Here is a 25018-nt window from a genome sequence, read left to right on the forward strand (position 1 = left end):
ACTGCCATCGAACTGGAGCTTGAACAACATTTTACCGTACAAGAGAGAAAGAATTACTTCCGTATTTTAGCCAACAAGATGAACTTTTTTACTGCAAAGACATCGATGGGCTTTTTACGTAAAATGGAGGTATATGATTGATTAGCGTGCTTTGACGGCTTACTAACTGAACTTTGAGCGTTACTGAACATGGTGTTTGGGCTTTGACGGCACCTGTTATTGATTTACAAAAATATGCTGTTTACCGCTAATATCGCCTACTTTTTATGATTTCGCTTGATTTTGACATGAAACAGGACTCGCGTATACAAGTCTCTCTGTGTTAACGATTACGTCTTCAACGATATCGCTTCAGAAATAGAAGAATGCTATATGCACACACTCGAAAAGACGGATGCGTACTCATCGAAGTTGTAGTATATAAAGTGAAATTTACCTACGCCAAAATTTGCGTATTTTGAGCACTTTTCCGAACAAATATGTGGAATGTCGAAAAGAATAGGGTCTATTCGGAAAAACTAATGTCATGTTCGGATTCAGCGACATAAGAACACCCTGAAACCGTAGTATTCCAAATTTCATACTGGTGACGCCATATGTTGTGATACAATTGTTGATGTACAATGTTCTTTCCAATTCTCTACTAGCTGCTGACGATTACCCCTGACGAGTGTCAGCCGAAAATATCCCGGTTTATTTCAATATCGACATACTATTCAAGTGCAGATTGAACATTACTGTTGGGTTATTGAAGTCAACTGCATTTTTATGCATTCTTCAGATGTGAAACAGTACGCCATTGCTAGCATATTGATTACAGAACACTAAAAGCATCTTGAAAGGCCTTTTCGAAGTTACAGGAAAACACTCATAACAATATTTCCTGTTTTTACGGTGCCGAGCCATTGTGCGCTCACAACTGCGGACACCGTGTCAACACTGTGAGCAAACAAAACACCAACTAATTACCTTTAGAGAGGCATATCGCTTATTCGCAACGCAAAGCCTACTCTGACAAGCTTGTGATTCTATTAGGCCTCACCAATACTGCTATATCACAATAAATAGACTTATGATGGAACCGCTACATTATGATATGTTATGAAAATGGCATACAGTAAATGGAAGACTAGTACTGATCACGCAACTTTTTGAAATGCAAACCAATAATACTGCAGCCCGGAATATCGAGATTCGAACTTATAATACATTTACGTTGTTAAAAAATACTCTCGTACCTGCTGGGATAATACTCGCAAATATTGACCAGCATGTTCAGCACCGTTATCGCGAGGTCAGTTTCGTTCATGACCGCTTGCCCGGTAGCCATCAGCGACCATTTCAGCTGTTTGATGGCGTGCAGGGGCCGCCAACCATCCATGCCCTGGGCCCAGCAACGGCTTTTCGGCGTCAGGGAGCCGTCTTTCCAGAAGTCCTTCATCTGAATCAAACGGATGATTTTTAGCCAACAATTATTATGGGTACAATACACAATACACATCTAGGGTAATATATATTTCCTATGCTTTATCCGTGGAAGCCGAATAGCTGACTAGTCATGTAGTTCAAAATAGGGTTGTAATGACTCGAGTCATTTTCTCAAATTACGGAAATGACTCGACTTGAGCCATCATGTGTATTGACTCGACTTGGACTCGAGCCATTGCGTACGACTCGAACCAAGTCATATGACTAGAGACTCAGACGCCAAAGACAGACATTTGATTGTAATTTCGAAGAACAGTAAAGTCACCACACTATTGGGATTTCGTCTATTGGTACTGGTACTTGAAAATGCGACTAAAAACTGCTAAAAGTGAGGAAAATTCGTATATTATAAATGCCAACCATTCGATATCACAAAACAGAGTTATAAAAAGTGGGTTTAACAAGACTTTGACTGGAAACGGAGCAGTCAACACAATGACTTGGACTCGGACTCGAGTCATAATACCGTGACTCGGACTCAACCCTCTGCTCGATGACTTGGACTCGGACTTGACTCGGTGGTGAATTGAAAATGACTCGACTTGACTCGAGTCAAAACTACAAAAGTGATAGTGACTTGGAGCCTTGTGACTTGGTTACTACCCTGCTAATTGCTGACGATTACCCCTGATGAGTGTCAGCCAAAAATATCCCGGTTTGTTTCAATGCTCATATGTACTATTTATTATTACTGATATATTAGTTGGTGCTGGAATACTAAACCCTAAGCGTAACACTCGACTTGGAATCAAACCCCTATTTTGTACCAGTATCAATAGAAAAGCAGATAACACGAGAGAAAAACTATGTAATAACTCACCTCTCTAAAGCTGTAAGGACCCAGCCTCTCTTTCTCCTTGTTTCCGAAATACCACTCCTTCTCCTGCGCTTCAAGCATCATTTCGTCGGTGCCCTCTATCACGTTGGTCTGCGTGGGCACGTGGGCGCGTGTCGTATGTAAATGGGCCAGGCTCAACAGGTCGACCAGGATACGTATCAGGTTGGCGTCCAAGGCTTCTTTCACGTTTTTCTGAACAAACTTATGTCATTTTGCGTTTATAAAACAAACCTAAGTGTGACGCCCGCTATTCAACTTTGCATCATTACATTCGACACTCCAATCAGATTCCAACACATGAATCGTACTGGACAGGCCAAATAAACTGTGGATGCGTGACACAGTATCGGAGTTACCCATATCTTCTCTGACCTGACCGTTGTGGTTCTTCAAAAATGAAGCAAATTTGGTGTGTAGGCTTGAATTAGGTAACCTAACAATTTTATCGAGTAGCCAGTACGATTTGAGAAAAAAAGTCATTTTTGAAGAGCCCTACTGACCATAGGCCCATCCAAGCACTACTAAATGATTCACTGATAAATATCGATTCATAATCAGAAGGATGAATCTTAGATAAGCGAGAAATATGACACAGTGCCAGCAGCATTCACGTTACCTTATGCTTGATCAGTTTCTGTATGAAATTGATGAGCCTGTCGCGTTCCAATCGATCCGAGCACTGTAAAGAAGAAACAAAGACAACATTACAGCCAAAGCAAGTCACAAAAGCAGAATAGTGAAATTTGGTGAAGTTCAGAGAAGTATTTTTCCTGCAGTGGAATATGCTGCTGGTACTATGCTGTGTCATCGCGAAACTCGCAGATATTTTTTTACCTCTAATAGTCCACATCATTATTTTTTTCAAATTGTGGAATAATCGCACTATCATTATCGTATGCACTAAACGTACCCTTTCCAGCATTCCGACGATATATCTGGTGTCGTTGAAGGGCCCGATTTCTTCCCAACAACGTCCGTAGACGACGCTCATGGCTTGCAGGCACATGCATTTCATGGCCGTCTTGGGCGTCAGCAGGAATCGGTGGTAGAGATCGTTGAAAAATTCGTATCTGAGAAAAAATGGGGGAAACAATTTCAATATATAAAACAACAGGGAAGTCAAACCTTCATGGCCGAACGGCCAAATATAATTTCCTAGAGACGCAATAACGCAATATCGAGTCGAGACAAAATAGGCAAAACAGTTGAGCAATTCTTTCTAGTACCTTTACGTTAGTACAAAGCTACGCTCACTAACACGGGCAATGGGCTGTCAATTAGCGAGTCCCTGATCTCTCGTGAACAATTAAATATGTGCGCTTATCGACGCGTATTACGTCAGTCAAAATGTCCGAGTTGTTATGGGATCTGTTCTATAATGTCCCCGATTTCAGGTGGTTCAAATCTTTTTCATCTTTTATAACTCAAGTCTTAACAAACATCTTCTGATGGTTGTGTTCAGGAATTAGCTGAAATCAATCACGCATGTATGTATGCACACACATTTTTGCGGAGATTCGATGTCACTGTTTAATAACAATAACGTGATAGTGGGGCAGGATTGTAACCAAGTCACAGTCCATGTCACTTTTATAATTTTGACTCGAGTCTAATCGAGTCATTTTAAAATCACCACCGAGTCCAAGTTAGCGAGCAGAGGGTCGAGTCCGAGTCATGGTATTATGACTCGAGTCCGAGTCCAAGTCATTGCGTTGACTGCTCAGTTTCGAGATAAAGTCTTGTTAAAACCACATTTTATAACTCTGTTTGGTGATATCGAATGGTACGCACTTAAAATACACTAATTTTCCTCACTTTTAACAGATTCTGGTCGCATTTTCAAGTACCAGTGTCGAAAAGTGAAATACCAACAGCGTAGTTTACCACATTATTCTTTGAAATTACAATGAAATGTCGGCCTTGGCCGTCTGAGACTCGAGTCCAAGTTGAGTCAACACACGAACTGACTCGAGTCGAGTCATTTCCGTAGTTTGAGAAAATGACTCGAGTCAAGTCGAGTCACCAGAAAATCAGGCCTCGAGTCGTTACAACCCTGTAGTTAGGTCAGCGATGATATCTTTCGTACCAGGCCTACTGCACATGCGATTGCGCAGGCCAGCGATGATATCGTGCGCACGGGGCCTATTGCAGATGGGATTCTTCAAGTCAGCGGAACTAGGGTCGTTGGAGACACGATAAATTATATTCAAAATTCCAAGTAGAATATAGTTTGGAATAAAAACCGAAAATGCAAAATGCGGAATCCATTTTCAAGTCTAGCGGCTTATACTTGACAGCGTCTGTGTCACTTACGATCGTTTTATTGCACTGTTCTCTTCATTTTCATCTTCTTCGAGCAGAAGTCGCAGATAGTAATCTCCTATCTTGATTTCTTCAGCCAGGCATTCGTACTGAACCTGTCAACAAATCATCGGGAGCGTTATTGCATACATTTGTCGAAATCAAATACATGAATAATTTTGGTTTTTAAAGGTTCACAATTGTTTTGAAGTTTTACAGTTACACGAGGTCATAAAGCTCGAGATCCACTGCTCCAAACACTACCATTAGCCGACTAGCCATGCAAATTCAATGTTTTTAGACATAACGCCAGAGTTGAATAGTATATTCACATTGAAATGAGCCCTAATATTTACGGATGACACTCGTCGGGGGTGATCGTCAGCAACTAGTTGAGAATTGGACAGAACATTGTGATACGATTATTGATATGTAAAGTTCTTTCCAATCTCTACTAGTTGCTGACTATTACCCCTGACGAGTGTCAGCCAAAAATATTCGGGCTTCATCTCGATATCAATATATTATTCAATTATATATTGAAGTTTCGTGCCTCCAAGAAGATCTTCATATTAAGACACTGGAGGGGATTATACTCGAACTATATTTTACAAACAGAAAAATTTGATCTTCGCGTTCCCCATAGACACGCTATGTTGAGAAGGGCAAGTCAAAATGTCGAAAAACATTCCCGACAACGAAAAAACGACGCGACACTCACCTCGAACTCCTGGTGATTCCAAGATATCTCGATGTTCTGACCCAGCTCTTTGTCGACGTGGAACGCTCGCATTTCGTTTTCCAGCGAGTCGCGAAGTTCTTCTCGAGTCTGCCACATAAAATAAGTCATTAATGATAGGAGCTTTTCTGAGGACGCATATCATTGTATAATATACGATGTACAATATACATATGTGAGAATTGATTGTGTGCCTTGGGTACGAAACAGGCTTTTTAAAACCCGTTGGAGACATACACATCCTTCATAGTACTGGAATGCTGGAATGAGCGTCAATCAGGGCTGTAACGACTCGACTTGTACTCGAGTCATTGTGCATGACTCGAACCAAGTCATATGACTCAAGACTAGGACGACCAAGATAGACATTTCCTTGCAACTTCGAAGAATAGTAAAGTCTCCACATGATTGGTGTATCATCTATCAGTCCTGCTACTCGGAAAATAGGCCCAGAAACTGTTAGGACTGAGGAAAATTATGATATTATGAATGCGAACCATTCTATATCACTCGAGCAGAGTTGAAAAATGTGGATTGACTTGGACTCGGACTTGACACGGTGGTGAATTGAAAATGACTCGACTTAAATCGAGTCAAAACCATAAAAGTGAGATTGACTTGTGACTCGGAACGTGACTAGGTCACAACCCTTGCGTCAATCAATCAGGTTCACGTACCTTGTAGTTCCAAATGAGGTTAGGCTTGGAATGGTCGTGGGTGAATCTGAAATGTAAGGTCACGAATATTAAACTGCAAATAAGCCCATGTACATGGCAGAGTGGTTTCAGAGCTAAGCAGTCTTGGAGTGACGTCACGAGACAGAAATTAGATTGACTTAACATGGGCATATGTTTGTCGCAGCTCAAGTGATACAGAAGTTTGGGATTGAGCTCGGAGAGTAGGCCTATGCTACGCCAGAGTTACAGTTACGCAATAATTTTCTACTGAGTTGTGCGAGTTATATTGTTGGCCATACTAGCTTTATAATTCGTGACGCTGAACAAAGACGACGTGCATATTGTATTTAGCTCAAGACCAGTGGTTCCCAACCTTTTCGGATGTCGAAGCCGCATTTCAAAGTTCAGAGTACGTATGGAGCCGCATAAAACACTCAAGTAGGCTACTCATAACGAAAATTTAAAAGTTGCTACTATCTAGCCTACCTCTGGCTCTCACCATCCAGCTAATTCAAAAGCATGCACATAGACTTCAATAGATTTTATATCGCTTATTTTAGCATTGATAGACGCAGATTGGCGAGTGCTATGCATTGAAATAAAATGAAAATGCATATCATTACTACAACAAACTATCATGTCGTTATGTGATAGCTCTTCCTACATTCCAGCACGTAATGCACATGTTAGCGGGGGATTCTAATACTGTAATACTGCAATTTACACTTGACCGTGAACCGTTATTTTGATGTCAGTAAAATGGTGTTGAAATTTACTCTTCAAAGAGACAAAACATAAAGGTCTATGACCAGCAGAACTCAAGATACATCCATGCGTTTGACGGTAGTCTGCACGAATTCTCTTCCACGGTTTTCAGAAGGTACGGCATGAGACTTGACTAATATCCTTCGTTTTAGCATTCATATCCAGAATTTGACTATAACTATTCATGGATATTAAAAACAACTGCTGTCTATTATATTTTGTGGCATATTTATAGAGGATAATCAGAGCCGCAAGAAGGCTGCGGTTAGAGATCACTGCTCCAGTTACTATTTGAAAAAATTATATGCTAGTTGATACTTGAAATTTCTGGTCGCATTGCCAAACAGTGTGATTCAATGTCTGTAGGAATGGATGGAGGATGATGACAAATTCTCAATAAAAACGGCCTTTCAATTGCAGCATTATCGAATGTTTCTATTTCAGCGCCCTACGCAGTCATCCGAACACGTCATGGAATCGGCACAGAGAACAAAGCACCACGCGAATATGCTGACAAACTTCAAACAGTATTATTACTCGAGATGATTCAGCAATAGGAAGTAATCAATTTGAGATAGGCCTATTGGGCATTGGATAGATTTCGTTGTGAGATCAATCAGGCTTGATTTTGCCGTGTCTCGACAAGATATAGAAATACCTCAACCAACAAATATGATGACTCTGTGGCAAGTTCACCTGTAAAAAGTAGTCAATTTACACTGTATATTTCAGTCTGGTACACGAAGTATGAGTACACATAGCTACTCGAGTACTCTGGAAAAGGAAAAGTACTCAAGTACTGAAATGAGAGGATAAGGTAATCTAATCAGTCGGGCGATTTTTTTACATGTCAAAAAGTTTACAAAGTCAAAAAAATTTTGACCTCTGCAGTTCATTTGTATTGAGATTTTGCACTATGTGAACATGTCATTTGATATTTTACATCTTGTAGCCTACTTTACAGGCCTACCGTTGTTGGCGGCCCGTTGTCTGCTCGTTTTGAATCATAAACGGTCAAATGAAACGAATAGGTTGATATGGTCAACGTACCACAATATCCCAACTGAAGCAAGACTGCTTGGACATTGCATCGTTCATATATCAAGAAGCTCATGATGAAAAAATGTGACGTAGACACTATCGCCAGAATGAAGCAACACGGTTTGTCACCAGCAGTGTACGCACAACTTGAGTGTTGCCAGCTAACAGCTGCTGCTGTTGAACGTTCTTTTTCCATTCTTGGCAAGCTACTTAGTATGGACAGACACTTTCTACCCGAGAATGTAGGAAAGTATCTTTCGTTGTACTACAACAAATTTCAATTATTTCTACCATAATACGTGATTCAACTACTGGAATTCTTTATAGTGCCAGATTTTGTTGAAATACTAATTTTTTCAGGTTAAATTTTGTCAGTTTTCAGGCCAAACTACTTGATAAGGGCAAAAAGTTCCAACCAGAAATGAAGTAGTACAATGTTAACATTATGTGGAAAAAACCTAATTTGCACACGCGAGTTCAAAATTTGGTCAAAATTCAGTATTTTTAGGTCAAAGAGTCTAAATTTTGATTTTTTAGGTAAAAAAATCGCCTTACTAATCAGTGTTGTACCTCAAAACTTCAATGCGACTAATCAACTCACTGATAGTAAAACAAAGGCCAGTTGGCTTCCGACTTTATCCTCTGCCTTCGTTTTCTCAGCACGATCGGTTTCTGCTGGGGTTGCTCCTTCCTGGCGATGCCCATCTGGTCCCGCCAATGGACGAGGAGGTGGTTGGCACGTTTGCTGACGACCCTTTCGATCTGTTTCGATGAAAATATTGACGAAACGACACATCAGCGATTTATCACTAGGGAAGAGAAAATTGGAGCATCAAAGTAATTCGATAGTCAATTGAGTATTGAGCACGGACTTGACTCGGTGGTGAATTGAAAATGACTCGACTTGACTCGAGTCAAAACTATAAAATTGAGACGGACTTGTGACCCGGAGCCTTTTGACCTGGCTCCAACCCTGGATCTACCCAACGTAAATACTATGATTTGAAATCCTAAATTTGGATCATCAATAACTTCATTTCAACCGGTTGGAATTGAGCCAAATTTGTTGTGCATAGTTTTTTTAGACAGCTTAACAATTTCATGCGGTAGCCAGTAAATTCGAAAAGATTTCAAATTTATTTGGTAAATAAACCAGACTTTTCTACCACAAGAACTTCTCTTCCGTTGGTTGGAATTGGGACAAAATTGGCGTGCATAATAAAAGTCTATCGAAACTGTAATTATCATCGAAAAATAAGCGTTGAAGCCGCAAGCCTGGGTCTCAAATCGAAGAGAACGCAGGCGTTTCAGTGGTTGAACACTCGGGCTGTTCAAAACCAACTTTTTTTCACATTTTACTGACTACTTGATAAAACCGCTGAGCTACCTAAAAAAAAACGGCGCACACCAATTTTGGCACAATTCCAACCTGTGTAGTAGAAAATTCTGGACGTATTCAATAAAATGAATATACATTTTTTGCGAAGTTTACCGGCTACCCCGTGAAATTGTTGGGTCGTCTGAAAAAACGGTGCACAACAAATTTTGCTCAATTCCAACCAGAAGAAGCGAAGTTATTGACGTTCAGAATTTAAGATTATAAATCATAGTATTTACGATGGGTAAGTCTATATAATAAATCGGTGTGCAGCCTTTTTTTAGGTTACCTAACAATTTTATCAAGTAGACAGTAATATTTGAAAAAAGTTATATTTCAATTCAACAGCCATATTGAACACATTCGAACGATTTGGATTCAGCTCGAAGCCTAGCCTTAGCACCAGAACTTCCGTACCTGTTTGAGATTCTTGTCCAACTGCCTCCACGCAGTCTGTTTCTTGTTGCTCTGATCCTGAAATACAAACACGAAAAATTTCACACGTCTGGCATTCAAATTGGATCGAAATCCTGAAAAATTGCATATTGCGCCAATCTCAAGCGACAACTGGTGTTTTCACAGCGTTTTATAGCATTACTCACAATCGCATGTTTTAAATTGTCTCGAATGTTGATTAAATCTTGCTCGTTCTCTGGAACCGGGTCTTCGGAATCGAGATAAGTAAGCAGGCCTGCAGGCTGAGAACGAAATGAAGGTAATTAAATACTATACAATGGCATGATATTTCACATTAAATGTAAGGCCCAGTTTTCGACATACATCTCACAGATATAGTATTATGTAGCCTGACGTTTTGGGTATTTCCTTTACAATCAGAGATTTAAATCACAGGTAAGGCCCTTTGTGGTAGCCATTATGCTGAACTAAAGACCCTCTCATACTGTATTTAAGCAAACGGTAATTAACGCAAGTTATCTGAGAGAAATGGACTGAAAGATGCTTTTGAATGTGTTAAATAACATTCAAAATTTGATACAATTCATCACAGCTCCAAACATCTCGTACAAATATTCAACTTCTATAAATTACTGAGCTTTGAAATCTTTGAATAACACTTGCAAATCACTGGTTCAAATATTTAATATATGTATTAAAATTGTCATTTGCGAAGTTTTAAAAATAAAGTGCCAAAGAATTGGCATACAATACCAATAACGAAACATTTGCCAAGATTTATAATTTGAAAACCTATAGTTCAACGGAAATCATGTAATCATCTGGAACAAATATTGAATACCGTGCTGATAAAATATATTGTTTTGAAAACTAGAATAAAAAACTATGTACCAGTGTTCTACGAAGCAGCCCCATCGCTGTAGGGTGTCCGGTAACCCACAGTCCGACCAGGTGTCGACTTAATTGTCTGTTTGTCAGCATTCGCGAGTCCGTCGACACCGTGAACATGGCGGTGTGTAGGTGGCGAGGCAGCGCTCCCTACAAAAATATAAATTTGAAAATGTAAAATTGCTGTTGATAAGATGGTTGATACATAATGTTCCTTCCAATTCTCTACTAGTTGCTGACGATTAACCCTGACGAGTGTCAGCCGAAAATATCCCGAGATTATATCAATATCAACATTTTACGCAAAAATTGTATACTGAGGCCCTAAAATTGCTATTGTATTATAGGCATAGAGAAAGAATATATTTTGCAAACAGAATTCCAGTCCTTGCAATGTTTTAAATGCAATTCCACAAATTCAGGTGTTAGTTTATTCAAAAGAATCATAATATTATCAGGATTCCTATGCCAATGTAATCAAATATAATCCGTAGTTACTAGTGCGTAAGACGCACAGCACAGACAACGTGCAAGGAAATATACAAACCTCGGCTAGAGCTAGGTCTTGCATATGAGCCGCCGTTTCCGAATCGCCTTCCTCTATAATGGCTTTCATCACCATACCGGCTCCTTTCACAATCGCCATAGACGGATGCTGTGTAATATTGATAAATAATAGCTTCTCTGAGGTACAGAACTTCAATATACAATATGAACATACTATTCAATTATTATCTATCATCGACCGTGGATTTGGATTCGAAAAACGGATTGGTATCTTTACGCTACATCAGGATTGATTTTTCAAAGCCAACAATTTGTACAAATTATGGTCATCAATTACCAGGTATGGAATTGGTCAATTGGTTAGTTTTTGGACTACTTTGACTTGATTCATATCTACTTTATTTTCAAAAGAAGCCAGGGTTGTAACCAAGTCACAAGGTTGCGAGTCACAAGACAATTTGACTTCTACAGTTTTGACTCAAGTTTGAGTCAAATCGAGTCATTTTAAATTCCCCATCGCGTCATTGTGTCAAGACTCGATTCCGAGTACAAGTCATGTTTACTGTTCAGTTCATTATCAAATTCAAGCAAGGTTCAACTAACGTCTGTAAAATTCTTGGGTGATATCGAAGGCCTCGGATTCATAGTATATTCAACAGATAAATAACAGTTTCTGGGCCTATTTTACGAGTATCGGTCCAGATATACGAGTCATGACTCGAGTCATTTTTCGACCCTAAAGCACGCCGAGTTTCTTACTTGGAATAGCTTGAATATGCTCCGGCCCATGTCGGCCACCATCTGCAGCAGCTGTTCGAAGCACTTGCCGTCCGTGGTCTCGCTGTGCGGGGCGCACAACGAAAAGGTCAGGAAATCAAGCATGGCGCTGATCACCAGGGCTCCGCGGCCTTTTTTCTGCAGAGAGAATATGCGAGAGTGACACTGAGTTGTGTACAGAAAAGGCGGTTGCTAGTAAACATGAGCCTTCAAAAGAGTAAGAGTGATTGTGACAGAAAGAAATGACTTACGAGGAGAATATAACTACTTGGGGACAGAACAGTTGATACGAGAAGATTGGCGTGCGAGGGATGGAGGAATGAATTGCAATTTTGGCAAAATAACGTCCGTTCAGTTTGAAATTGATCCGCATTGCTTGGGACATGCATTCGATGTGCATTTTGAAACGGGTGGTGAACTGCCTCGGTTGATTCGAGCTGGAATTACCCAGTTGGTTGCAATATTGCTGGTTGATCAAGACTTAAAACATGTCATTTCTACTAACGTGCTTAGCTTCATGCTGCACGTTTCATGGCTTCCAACATTAGGAAGAAAATCATTGGTACCGGTATAATTCTAGTTGATAAATTAACTCTCCTGATATATATTTTTAGTACTCGACAATACTGTCTCCTCACGCTACTTACTTAGGATCATTACAATTACAATTAACACTAGGTTCGTATCATTGCCCCCAGCCATAACTCTGAGCTGTAGTCAATTCGGCAACGTGAAATTGGATCCACAGTCAGAAACCCTAGCGCACTCACCACTCTGATCTCAAACTGATCCAGCAAAGTTTGCAGGAACTTCTTCGAAGACAGCAAAGACGATTTGTTCAACTGCTCCTGTCTGAGATCGTAATCGTCGTGCATAGGCTGAAAAGAAAGTATTCCTATCGAACATCAAAATCAAGCAAACTGGACCGAAAAAGAAGCTCTAGGCAGGTAGCTTATATATATGTATATTCATATTGAAATGAAGCCGACTATTTTCAGCTGACACTCGTCAGGGGTAATGGTCGGCAACTAGTAGAGAATTGGAAAGAACACTGTGTGTCAACAATCGTATCACAAAATTTTGCACCCCATGCGATTTACGATCACTTTCGTAGTTTTTGCTTTGTGTATAGTCCTCATTTCGTATTCGAGAATTCTCTCATCAACAGTCAATCTTCCATGCGATCAAACTATCCACGGGGATTGTTTGCTTTGTGTTTGCATTTTGTGATATGACGATAAGGGGCACGAAATTTTTTACTATCATAAAGGGGGGCGTGTTTAAAAAAAGTTTTAGAACCACCGACTCAAGCTCATCGCACCATTTTTCAGTGACGCAACAACTAATTTAGAAACTTTTGCACTCGTAAAATTGCTGCGCAACGCACGAAACCATGTACTTACGCAGAGCAAGGTAGCCAACATATCGATGGCGGCGTGAGTAACCCCGTCGCTGGAACGCTTCAAAGCTTTCACAACCTTCAAACCGAGTTTTTCGCGGAACCTAACATAGAAAAATAGTAATGAAAACATTTTTAAACCGTCTTCTATCAATGCACCAATCCAGGGATGTAAGGACTCGAGTCACTTTCTTAAACATGGAAAATGACTCGTTCGATGTGTCATATGGGTCGAGAAATTCTATACAGCTTAATTGAAGTCTTGACTATCAGTGTCAGCACCAATATGCCAAAAAAAATTTTTCTATCTCTTTGAATAAACCTGTTACGAGTGAAAAAGAATAGTATATTATGAACTCCAGGCGACTCGACAGTGGACACATTCCATATGACTCATTCAAGTGTCGTATACGAGGACTGGCAATTGAAAATAGGCCCAGGAACTGTCTTTTATCGGTTTGAATAAACATGTTTGCGCACGACTCGAGACTGGGCCTACCAAGACAGACATTTCATTGTCATTTCGAAGAATAGTAGAGTTGTCATACTATTCTTTTTTCGTCTATCGGTACTGGTACTTGAAAATGCTACCAGAAACTGTTAAAAGTGAGGAAAAGTAGTGTAATATAAACGCGAAGCATTCGATATCACCAAACAGAGTTGTAAAAAGTGGGTTTCACATGACATCAACTCGGAACTGACCGATCAACACATTGACTTGGACTCGGACTCGAGTCAAAACATTATGACTCGGGCACGACACTCCACTACAAACTTGGACTCGGACTTGACTCGATTGTGAATTGAAAATTGCTTGACTTGACTCGAGACAAAGCTACATAAGTGAGATTGACTTGCGACTCGGAGCCTTGTGACTTGGTTACGGCCCTGTTTAAACTCGATAATGCAGAGAGAACGCTATGATTTGGACATAGACTCGAGTCTTGCCAGTGTGACTTGGACTCGATCCAGATTTTAACTTGGTGGCAATTGAAAATGACTCGACTTGACCCGAGTCATAACTACAAAGTAAGATTGACTTGTGACTCTCAACATTGCGACTTGCGCACAACCCTGCACCAAAACAATGGGACTCCGTCCGGTAATAGCAAAAAGTGGGCTAATCGTTGAGATGTAAAGATATCAATATTGGTAGCTCTAAATTGCAAGGGGATTTTAACACATACTTTGGTAGATTGGTGAACGCCACGAAACCGGCTTTGGAAGCCACGAGACGTCTGATCGCATGAAATTGAGACTCCAGCTCTGGGTCTGATATGGTGTCTTGGTCGCCTGAGAATACAACGCAAACAAGTGATGACACATGGGGTACTGCGCCCTATGGTTACAAAATTCAGCCATTACGGAAAGGTGATACAGACGACCTTCTGTCTACTTAACGACATCCCAGGTATAAAAACGTTGAGCCGTGGTTCTCAACCATTTCGTCTTCACGGACCCCCGCGGACTTCCTAATGTTTTTGTTCAAATTTAGCTCAATTATCATGCAACCGTCGTCTGAATGGTGCTAATAACTACTGCAGGATAGTTATGAACAGTAACAAAATGTCTTTTCTTAAAAATAACGTATTATTTATGTAGAAATTGGGAAGTTATATTATTTCAAAGCAAATTCTAGCCGCATTTCTTGCAATACGTGATCGCGACTTGAAAATATGGACCTCCGATTTAATGTGAACACATTAGATGCTTGCGAATGTGATAATAACTTGTAACGCTTCCGGCGACACCTTTGGGAATGGTCGCAAAATAGAGAAACAGATATTTAATGAACGTAATAACACATTCAGCCTAATCAGTTCTATCCGGCAGATCATATTGAAGTTATTCTGGTTCAGTGATTATGTATAACACGGGAGAAAATGAATTTTTGCAAACACTTGACGTTACTACCCTATTTTTTAAAAATTTTCAGCAAACTGAAAGTAAACAGCTCTAAGCAGCATCATGTTTGTATCAGTAGGCAATTAGCAATTTGGCAATTAAAATGAGTTTGCACGGCAAGATATTTCATCCCAGACGACCATTCTGTGGATGTTAGTTCTGAAGATTAGCAGTTATGAAGCAAAACTGCCTCGTGATTTCTTCAAATTTAAAAAGATTACAAATTAGGTTATCGACCATTTTGCGAATTTGGAGGTTTCGCGGACCCCCTGAAAATGCTTCACGGACCCCTATGGGTTAGAGGCAGGGTTGTAACCAAGTCACAAGGCTCCGAGTCATGAGTCAATCTCCCTTTTATAGTTTTGACTCGAGTCAAGTCGAGTCATTCTCAATTCACCACTGAGTCAAGTTCGAGTCCAAGTCAGCGAGAAGAGGGTCGAGTCCTAGTCATGGTATTATGACTCGAGTCAAAGTCATTGTGTTGACAGCTCAGTGCTCAGTTTCCAGTTAAAGTCTTGTTAAATCCACTTTTTATAACTCTGTTTGGTGATAACAAATGGTTCGCTTTTATAATATACTAATTTTCCTCACTTTTAGCAGTTTCTGGTATCATTATCAAGTAACAGTACTAACAGACGAAATACCAGTAGTGTGGTTACTTTACTATTCATCGAAATTACAATGAAATGTCAGTTTTGACCGTCTGAGTCTCAAGTCATATGACTTGGTTCGAGTCATGCGCAATGACTTCAGCCAAAGTCGAGTCAATACACAGATTGACTCGAGTCGAGTCAATTCCGTATTTTGAGAAAATGACTCGAGTCAAGTAGAGCCATCAGAATATCGTGACTCGAGTCATTACAACCCTGGTTAGAGGACCTCTGGTTGAGAACCACAGCATAAAGCAGTATTGGTGTGAGGCGTAACCTTAACCGAATGGCAACGGCTGCAATTTTCGAAAAATTTTACTTCAATTTTCAAAATCGAAAAACTGTGCCTTAATGGGATTGGAGCACGGTGAACAAGGTAGTGTTCGATTCAGAATTTCAACGCGGATCCGATTGCGCCACTCAAATCATTTCGAGCTCTGTGTCTGGCCACTTATATCCAGAGCAAGCCGAGAAAACGTTGCTTGGAAGCAGAAATGCTAAATTGCGGACCTTATGAACCTTAGTGTAGGTATTCGACGACCATACAGTCTGGTGTATTGTATAGGCTCAGAATTCATCGTTCTAGAGAGCCCTGAGTCGAAGGTCTACGTCTAGCAGGCGCTAATTTCTAATCAAAACAATACCGACCGTTTTAGTCAGCTCGCGGCAGGCCTCCGAGAGAGTGAGTCATAGCGAATGATTCGCGCGCGTATGGTAACTTGTAAGGCTTATAACTCAAACTGTTGTGACCCTATATTAGTCATTTTAGTATTCGTCATTTTAGTATTCGTAGACGGATATTTACAGTCCTTACCATAATGATTTACTGCAAATGCTTATCATTACTACAACGTAAGATGTATATCGATGTACGACAGCTCTTTGTATACCCAGACGCACGCTTTTGCGTAGGTATAATCGCTGAGTAATATTGTATGTATTCCTAATTATACTCTACCATTAGCCGTTATTTTGAATCATATGTGCAACAACAATTCACAGACACAATCTATGAAGGTTTATGGCTATTAGAACACGATATATTTCACGTTATGTGACGGGTATTCAGCCATGTGCTTGAAGCTGGTACGGTAGTCTGACGGAATTCGCTTCCCGGTTTTCAAATGAAACCTTGAGCGGTATAGAGCTAACTAGTATAGTTGCTTTAGAAAAATATAAACAGAAACTGACAATCGCTACTCATAGCAACAAACTACAGCTGGTTATGACGAATAAAACCAACTAAACGACAGTGTATATGGCGCGTATGAGGAACGCGCGTGTCTGCGAAATGATGCTTCGGCGGATATTTTTGTCACGCGGCCTATCACATAGCTTTTGATCAGCTTAGATGTAACTAATATCAGATATGAAGATACGTGTGGACTTGTATGGACACTAGCTATTCACATAATGAAACAACTATGCGCGAAGACGGCTAGAACGAAACATACAGAACGTTATCTGAGAGTGGTCAATGAGGCGCGAATTGCCGACACAGTGTATTTTGCAACATATTTATCTACGGTGTTTGATATACGATTTTGACGTCTTCGATATAATAATATCATAAAACAAGGTATCAATGAACTTGTACGAACAATATCTATTCACAGAAATGAAAAACAACGACCTAGCACGATTAATGTGTAATATATCGTGGTTTCAATTACGGTACTCTTCTCTCGTACCGGCATGTCGAAAAATAGACACGCCGGTGCCAAACGGTTAAAGTACAGGCAAAAACAGTCTGAACACTTGACTATGTGTTACTGTGGTGGCTGGAGGAAAACAGTTGATTGTCAACACTGAATAATATGCAAACTCAACATCACAGTAAAACATCCAAAATTCACCTTCTTTCTCAAGAAGAGCGTTGACAGCGCCGTTGATCAACTTTTCCTTGTTTTCCGAAAAAAATCCGTCTTGCTTGACCGCCCACAGCAGACCGCTGCAACAAATTAACGAATGCTGTTCATTAACAATTACTTCCTTCCAACACGATAATAGTTAGACTGTGCAAATGTTCGGAATGCGACAGGAGTGAAATAACTAGGCCGATTCTTTTTACCTAAAAAACGGAAGATTCTGACCTAAGAAATCAAAACTTTGAAATTTTATGACCTTAAAAATCTCAATTTTGACCAAATTTGATCTAACGTATGCAAATTAGATGTTTCCCCACATCATGTTAGAATTGTACTACTTATCTTCATTTCTGGTTGGAATTGTCCGTCCTTACGGAGTAGTTTGGCCCGCAAAAGGCTTTTTTGCCTCAAAAACTGACAAATTTTACATGAAAAAACTTTATTTTCACGAAACCTGACCCTCGGAAGAATTCCAGTAGTTACACCACGCATTATGGTAGAAAAAATTGAAAAAATTTGTAGTTCAACGAAAGATACTTTCCTACATTCTCGGGTAGAAAATGTCTGTCCTTACTAAGTAGCTTGCCAAGAATGGAGAAAGAACGTTCGGCAGCAGCAGTTGTTGGCTGACAACAATCAAGTTGTGCGTACACTGCTGGTGACAAACCGTCTTGCTGCATTCTGACAATGGTGCCTATAAGCTACTGGATTTTCAAAATGGCCAACTAGAACTACTCAATTTTGAAAATATGCAACTAGAACTAGAACTAGTCACTTTTTATAACTTGCAACTAGGACTAGAACTACTCGAAAAACCGTTGGCTAGTTGACCGTCAACTTTGAACTAAATTGGTAATTTGTACAAGACTGGCTTACACATGTCAGAGGTAGGCCTGATCGTCAGCGACTAGCAGAGAATTGAGACGAACATTGCTTATCAACAATCTTATGACCCCACCTGTACTGTACACAGTTGTTGAACCTGAACACGGCTTCGCAAAAATTTCCGTTCGGCGGCTGTGCGAGAAACCGCAAATGCAGGCTTTCGACATCTTCCTCGACTGGGATATACATGGGGCCGAGCCTCTGACCCAGATTAGTTTCGGTCATCTGAATATGAATTCCAAGTGTAATTAACCAAGTTTTGTTCGGAGTTTGGGGTGTACAATAGGGTCTTCAAAAATAACTTTTTTTCTCAAATCGTACGTACTGGCTGCTTGATAAAATTGTTAGGTTACCTAATTTAAGCCTACACACCAAATTTGGTTTAATTCCAACCAGTAGCCGCATTGCTACAAGAGATAAAAAGTTTTGGACTTGAATAAAGTAGTATTTACGGTGGGCACCACTATAATAAATAATTAAAGAATGGGTCACCGTAAATACTATTTTATTCATAATCCAAATTTTTCGACTGCAATAACTCCGCTTCCACTGTTTGGAATTGAACCAAATTTGGCGAACAGCGTTTCTATACACAACCCAACACTTTCACGGGGTGAACAGAAAATTTTCAAATTTTTTGTCATTTATTTCTATATAATGAATAGAAACTTTCTCCTGTAGCAATGCGGCTACTGGTTGGAATTGAACCAAATTTGGTGGATAGGCTTTAATTAGGTAACCTAACAAATTTATCAAGTAGCCAGTACGATTTAAGAAAAAAAGTAATTTTGGAAGACCCCTAGCGTACAAAGGTGATAAAAGTAGTGAATATAACTACTACGGCAGAAATAATGCAGTAAATTTTTACTCAATTACAAGTAAAGGTAGAGATTTCCAAGACATGCAAAAATTAATTTGTATGGAAGTAAAAAATACAGGTCTCAAAATAACTCAAATAGTTTCAAAACGTAGATCTTTTTCTAGGGGCGGCATCCGGGTTGTCGCCAAGTCGCAGGGTTCCGAGTCACGAGTCAATCTCACTTTCATAGTTTTGACTCGAGTCAAGTCGAGTCATTTTCAATTCAACACCGAGTCAAGTCCGAGTCATCGTGTTTGGACTCGAGTCCGAGTCATTGGGTTCACTGTTCAGTTTTGAGTTCAATCCTGTTCAGCCCACTTTTTTCAACTCTGCTCGAGTTATATGGAATGGCTCGCATTCATAATATCGTAATTTTCCTCAGTCTTAACAGTTTCTGGCCCTATTTTCCAAGTATCAGGACTGATAGACGAAATACCGATCATGTGGCGACTTTACTATTCTTCCAAGTTACAATGAAATGTCCGTCTTGGCCGCCCTAGTCTCGAGTCTTATGACTTGGCTCGAGTCATGCACATTGCACAATGACTGGAGTACAAGTTGAGTCAAAACAATCCTGTATATAGCACACCCAGAAGTGAAGGCTTCGGTGAAGCCATGAGCCAAGCTTCGAAAGGGAAATGATTAACTATATATAATAGTGATACAGACCTTTCTGATCAGGACAAGATAAAAATCCTAACCAGTTTGTCCAGTTCACAGCGCACAACGGCTAAAAAATCGTAGCGTTTTCTAACCTTGACGCACACATCTCGATTTCCAGACGCACGCACTCCGTCCAGTAGCGTAGCAAGAAGAGATTCGCGATCGGTGGACAGATAAATCCTTTTCTGCCCCTTACAATATTCGATCGTGAATTTCTGCGGGTTGGCCGTGTCGCGCACCAGCGAAAAAACCTGAAAAGGAGGCGTCCCTCGTAAATCGGTAAACATTTCGGAGATTGGTAAATTCAATCGGCTTCTCTCGTATTCAAAACACAAATTCAATTGCGATAAGCTCCCAATCTGAATTCACATTCAAAAATGGATAGGAAAGGGTCATCTCTTTTTGCCTAGGCCACAGTTGAACAACTACAAAATGTTCTCAGCTTTTTCTAATCATATTACCATAGTGTCCTATATCGTGTCGACACAGGCAAATCTCAGGCCTCAGTGAAATTTATCACGTCACGTTACAGGTAATTTGACGGTCATTTTTGACCGGTTTGCCGAGCATTAAATTTGGTAAAACGGGTATTAATCGAAAGCTGACTCTCCACTGATTACGAAAATACAAATTTTATTCCGCTCGTGTCCCTGGAACTCCCACAATCAGCCTCGAATTTTTACTTGTTATGGAGATTGGCATTGTGATATAAGAACCATGCAATGCCTACGCAGTTTATGATCACAGTGAGCAGACAATGGGCCGTCTACAACGGTAGGCCTATAAAGTAGGCTACAAGCTGTAAAATCGCAAATGATCAGTTCACCCACAGTGCAAAATCTACGACACAAACGAAACGCAGGTTGCAAAAAAATTTTGACTAGGTAACAATTTTGACATTTTTTGACCCAACGCTACAATTTTGACAAAATTTTTTGGACTTGTCAAAAAAAATCGCCCTGTTTATAAGACATTGTTGTGACTTCTAAACAAGGACAAATCGTCATAAATAAGAGGGCCATGATATTACTGACTATATAAGTATACCATGCGAGCTCTATAGCCCATAGGCTGAAATCCCTGATCAAGACTCCTTTATATCACTCCTAGCCATCAGGAAGCATCTGTGAGCGTCTCACAAAGCACCAAATCTACCAGAGTGGCGCTAAATCTGCCCGATGATAGACATCGATGCATACTCACTTCAGACAAAGGCCTCAAGGTGGCGATATTGTACGTGGCTGGGTCCCTTTCAAGTATACAAGTCTCGCTTAAACACAGGGTCCTTCGCACTGGTTCCTGTAATGAAAAACTATGAAAATCAAAAAATATGATTGCGGTTTACGCATTATTTCGTGATACAGAGTTCGTGGTCTACTTAGAGCTTGACGTACTGCTATGATTTTGACTCGAGTCAAGTCAAGTCATTTTTAATTCACCACCGAGTCAGCGTTAGGTGGTTGAGTCCAAGTCATAGTGTTAACTGCTCAAGTTTTTAGTTCAATCCAGTTCAACCCACTCTTTTCAATTCTGCTCGAGTGATATAGAATGGCTCGCATTCATAATATCGTAATTTTCCTCAGTCCCAACACTTTCTGGCCCTATTTTCCAAGTATCAGGACTGATAGACGAAATACCAATCATGCGGTGACTTTACTAGTCTTCGAAGTTACAACGAAATGTCGGTCTTGGCCGTCCTAGTCTCGAGTCATACGACTTGGTTAGAGTCACGCACAATAGGGCTCTTCAAAAATTACTTTTTTTCTAAAATCGTACTGGCTACTTGATAAAATTGTTGGGTTACCTAATTTAAGCCTACACACAAAATTTGGTTCAATTCCGACCAGTAGCCGCATTGCTACAGGAGAAGACAGTTTCTATTTATTATATAAAAATAAATAACAAAGAATTTGAAAATTTTCTGTTCACCCCATGAAAGTGTTAGGTTGTGTATAGAAACGATGTTCACCAAATTTGGTTCAATTCCAACCAGTGGAAGCGGAGTTACTGCCGTCGAAAAATTTGGATTTGAATAAAATAGTATTTACGGTGGGCACAACTATAATAAATAAACAAAGAATCGGTCACCGTAAATACTATTTTATTAAAATCCTAATTTTTCGACGGCAATAACTCCGCTTCCACTGATTGGAATTGAACCAAATTTGGTGAGCATCCTCTCTATAGACAGCATAACACTTTCACGGGGTGGACAGAAAATTTTCAAATTTTTTATCATTTATTTTTATATAATAAATAGAAACTTTCTTCTCCTGTAGCAAAGCGGTTACTGGCTGGAATTGAACCAAATTTGGTGTGCAGGCTTAAATTAGGTAACCTAACAATTTTATCAAGTAGCCAGTACGATTTGAGGAAAAAAGTCATTTTTGAAGAGCCCTAATGCACAATGACAAGTCGAGTCAACACAAAAATTGACTCGAGTCGAGTCATTTTACGGATTCGAAAAAATGACTCGAGTCAGACCCAAGTCGAGTCGTGACTCGAGAAATTACACTATGCTGAAAAATCAAACACACGATCTCACATCCACTCTGTGCGTGATCTTCTGCACTTGAAATTCCGCGGAGGAAGTCACGTGTTCGTCTTCGCTGTACTTCCCGAAGCGGTAATTCACAAACTGATCGAACGAGATCGGGTCCTTGCGTTTCTTCAGGTGAACGCCGATGTTGCGCGTCGACGACTCTATGCAGGCCTTGATCAAGGCTTGCGGGTCGGCGCAGGTAAACAGATGCTGCAAATAGACGGCTATAGTATTATCTTATGTAGTATCAAAAAAAAGTTATTGATACCACAGATTTCGCGCCGTCGGAAGGGGCCAAATTTGACTCAATTCCAACCAGTAGAAGGGAAGCGACAGGAGTTTGAAAATTTTTTATTTCTCATACAGTATTGATTTTTTTTCATTCAAATTTTACAGACTACAGTAGGCTACTGCATGATATTGTTAGGTTGTCTTCAAAGAGGATGCATAGCTATTTTGGCTCAATTCCAAACGGTCTGGGCGAAGTTATTGCAGTTGAAACTTTTGGATCATTCTTGAAAAAATAGAATTGTCAGTGACAGTGAGTAATCCCAGAATTTTCAACGAAAAACTCAAATAACTTTGCTTCTACGGGTTGGAACGGGCCAAATTTCTTTTTGCGTCGTTTTTGTAGACAACGCAACAATTTCATGGGGTAGCCACGGTAAATTGGGAAAAAAATTATTAATATTTTAATGATAAATTCAAAAATTTCAAACTCTTGTAGCTTCCCTTCTTCTGGTTGAAATTGAGTCAAATTTGGTGTGCAACGTTTTTTTTTTAGCCAACCTAACAATTTTACCTAACGAGCGCAAAAACCTAAAAAAAAAGATAGTTTTGAACAACCCTACCATACATGTATGGAAGGGTCAAGTGGCATGGCTCTAGTACAGTGTTTTTAACCTTTACCAAATCGCGGCACCCCAAATTTTCGTTGAGCTAATAAAACCAAAATCTACCACAAAACAGATCTACCTATAAAGCAAATACTGCACAAAATGTTTCGTGCATCAACAGAGTATTAATAGCATATTATCAAATACAAAAATGTGTAAATTTTAAATGAGGAAAGTGAAGATATAATTACAGTTAGAAAGTTTCGATTGCAGTGCCAAAACGCATTTTTGTTCCTGAAATTTTTGATTTGTAACATTAGTATTTATGGTGGGGAGCTCAGTAATGAGTAATTAAAGAATTTTGTGAGGTCGCCAACTCGCCATTTTACCAACCAGCAGATTCATTCGGCATTGAAGTCCAATTTGAAAATCCGCTATTATACCGACCATGCACCACCAAAGTACATTTTGAAACGCATTCTTTTACTCAAAGGGGCACCGCACTCTGAAAATGATGAGGACTCAAATGGAAGGGCAAAACGAAGAAAAAACAATTTCGCCTCAGCCATGTATTCTTCAGAACGCCACCGTAATGGAGCTGCAACTCCACTAAATTTCCACAAAAACTTCACGCTCCAGCAGTCACGCAGACATCGAACTCTATATAGTTGTCAGCCGATGCTATGAAGGAAATAAGTCGTGCACGCCCTATGACCTAAAGAAATGAATACACTAGGCCCAATTTTAACATAAATCTCCTGACTGAACAGTGAACATCTTCCATTGAACGCGGTATCTAAACCACCTTGGCTTGTAGGATGTATTTCCTTCACAACATCGGCTGACAACGATATAAAGTTCGAACTCTGCTGGAGCGTGGAGTTGCTGCGGAAATTTCAATAAATTCCAGCTCCATTACGATGGCGTTCTGAAGACAACGGCTGCGGCCCAAAATTTTTTTCGTTCTGCCCTTCAATTTGAGACCACATCACCACATCATTTTTAGAGTGCAGTGCCCTTTAAGCTGAAAGACAGATGGATTTTTCTGATTTTTAAATACGCCCCAATCAAGTTGAATTTAACGTCGTAGATGACGGCCTACAGTTGAAAATCTCCAAAACATAACACCATCACTAGGGTCACGTACCAATCTACTGAAACTGTATATCACGGCCACTCCGCCTGGGTAGCCAGTCACCTGTCAAAAGAAACAGAACGTGTCACAATGTGTCAAACATAAATAAGGCCAAGATAGGCTATGGCAGGAACACACTAAAAAATCAACGAAAACTTGACTTAACTAAGATTTTAAAAATAGACACAAGCTACTATGATTCCACTGCGATGATATGAAGATCAACAACGGAATAAGTTGGCTAAAGCACATTAGTAGGCCTACTAATTCATAATAGCAATGCTTGTGATCTTGACACCTTGGTACCATAGTACAGTGCTCTTCAACCTTTTTCGACGTGGTACACCCTTTTAACGTTTGCTCAAAACTCGTACACCCCTGTTCATTAGGGGTCTTCAAAAATGACTTTTTTCTCAAATCGTACTGGCTACTTGATAAAATTGTTAGGTTACCTAGGTTA

At 39.9% G+C, this 25018-nt stretch overlaps 1 protein-coding gene across 6 annotated transcripts in view; it reads right to left on the minus strand.

Annotated features, from left to right (window-relative positions):
• Window positions 1-25018, minus strand: part of LOC145447931 (dnaJ homolog subfamily C member 13-like) — a 63108-nt gene that overhangs the window by 31272 nt on the left and 6818 nt on the right. For all 6 annotated transcript variants that reach the window (XM_080326236.1, XM_080326213.1, XM_080326247.1 and 3 more), the window contains exons 6-27: window positions 24571-24621; window positions 22591-22797; window positions 21249-21344; window positions 20138-20296; window positions 18597-18748; window positions 17627-17721; window positions 14403-14508; window positions 13220-13319; window positions 12587-12694; window positions 11799-11954; window positions 11080-11187; window positions 10536-10682; window positions 9830-9925; window positions 9645-9701; window positions 8451-8611; window positions 6044-6089; window positions 5349-5456; window positions 4640-4743; window positions 3237-3396; window positions 2943-3005; window positions 2309-2518; window positions 1239-1441 (exon numbers count right to left, since the gene is read on the minus strand). In XM_080326236.1, the coding sequence (XP_080182362.1) occupies window positions 1239-1441; window positions 2309-2518; window positions 2943-3005; window positions 3237-3396; window positions 4640-4743; window positions 5349-5456; window positions 6044-6089; window positions 8451-8611; window positions 9645-9701; window positions 9830-9925; window positions 10536-10682; window positions 11080-11187; window positions 11799-11954; window positions 12587-12694; window positions 13220-13319; window positions 14403-14508; window positions 17627-17721; window positions 18597-18748; window positions 20138-20296; window positions 21249-21344; window positions 22591-22797; window positions 24571-24621 (2693 nt within the window). The remainder of the gene's footprint in view (window positions 1-1238; window positions 1442-2308; window positions 2519-2942; window positions 3006-3236; window positions 3397-4639; window positions 4744-5348; window positions 5457-6043; window positions 6090-8450; window positions 8612-9644; window positions 9702-9829; window positions 9926-10535; window positions 10683-11079; window positions 11188-11798; window positions 11955-12586; window positions 12695-13219; window positions 13320-14402; window positions 14509-17626; window positions 17722-18596; window positions 18749-20137; window positions 20297-21248; window positions 21345-22590; window positions 22798-24570; window positions 24622-25018) is intronic.

The sequence above is a fragment of the Botryllus schlosseri genome, chromosome 1 (assembly GCF_051294905.1).
Source record: "Botryllus schlosseri isolate E-star chromosome 1, Bs_hap1, whole genome shotgun sequence".
Lineage (NCBI taxonomy): Eukaryota > Metazoa > Chordata > Ascidiacea > Stolidobranchia > Styelidae > Botryllus > Botryllus schlosseri.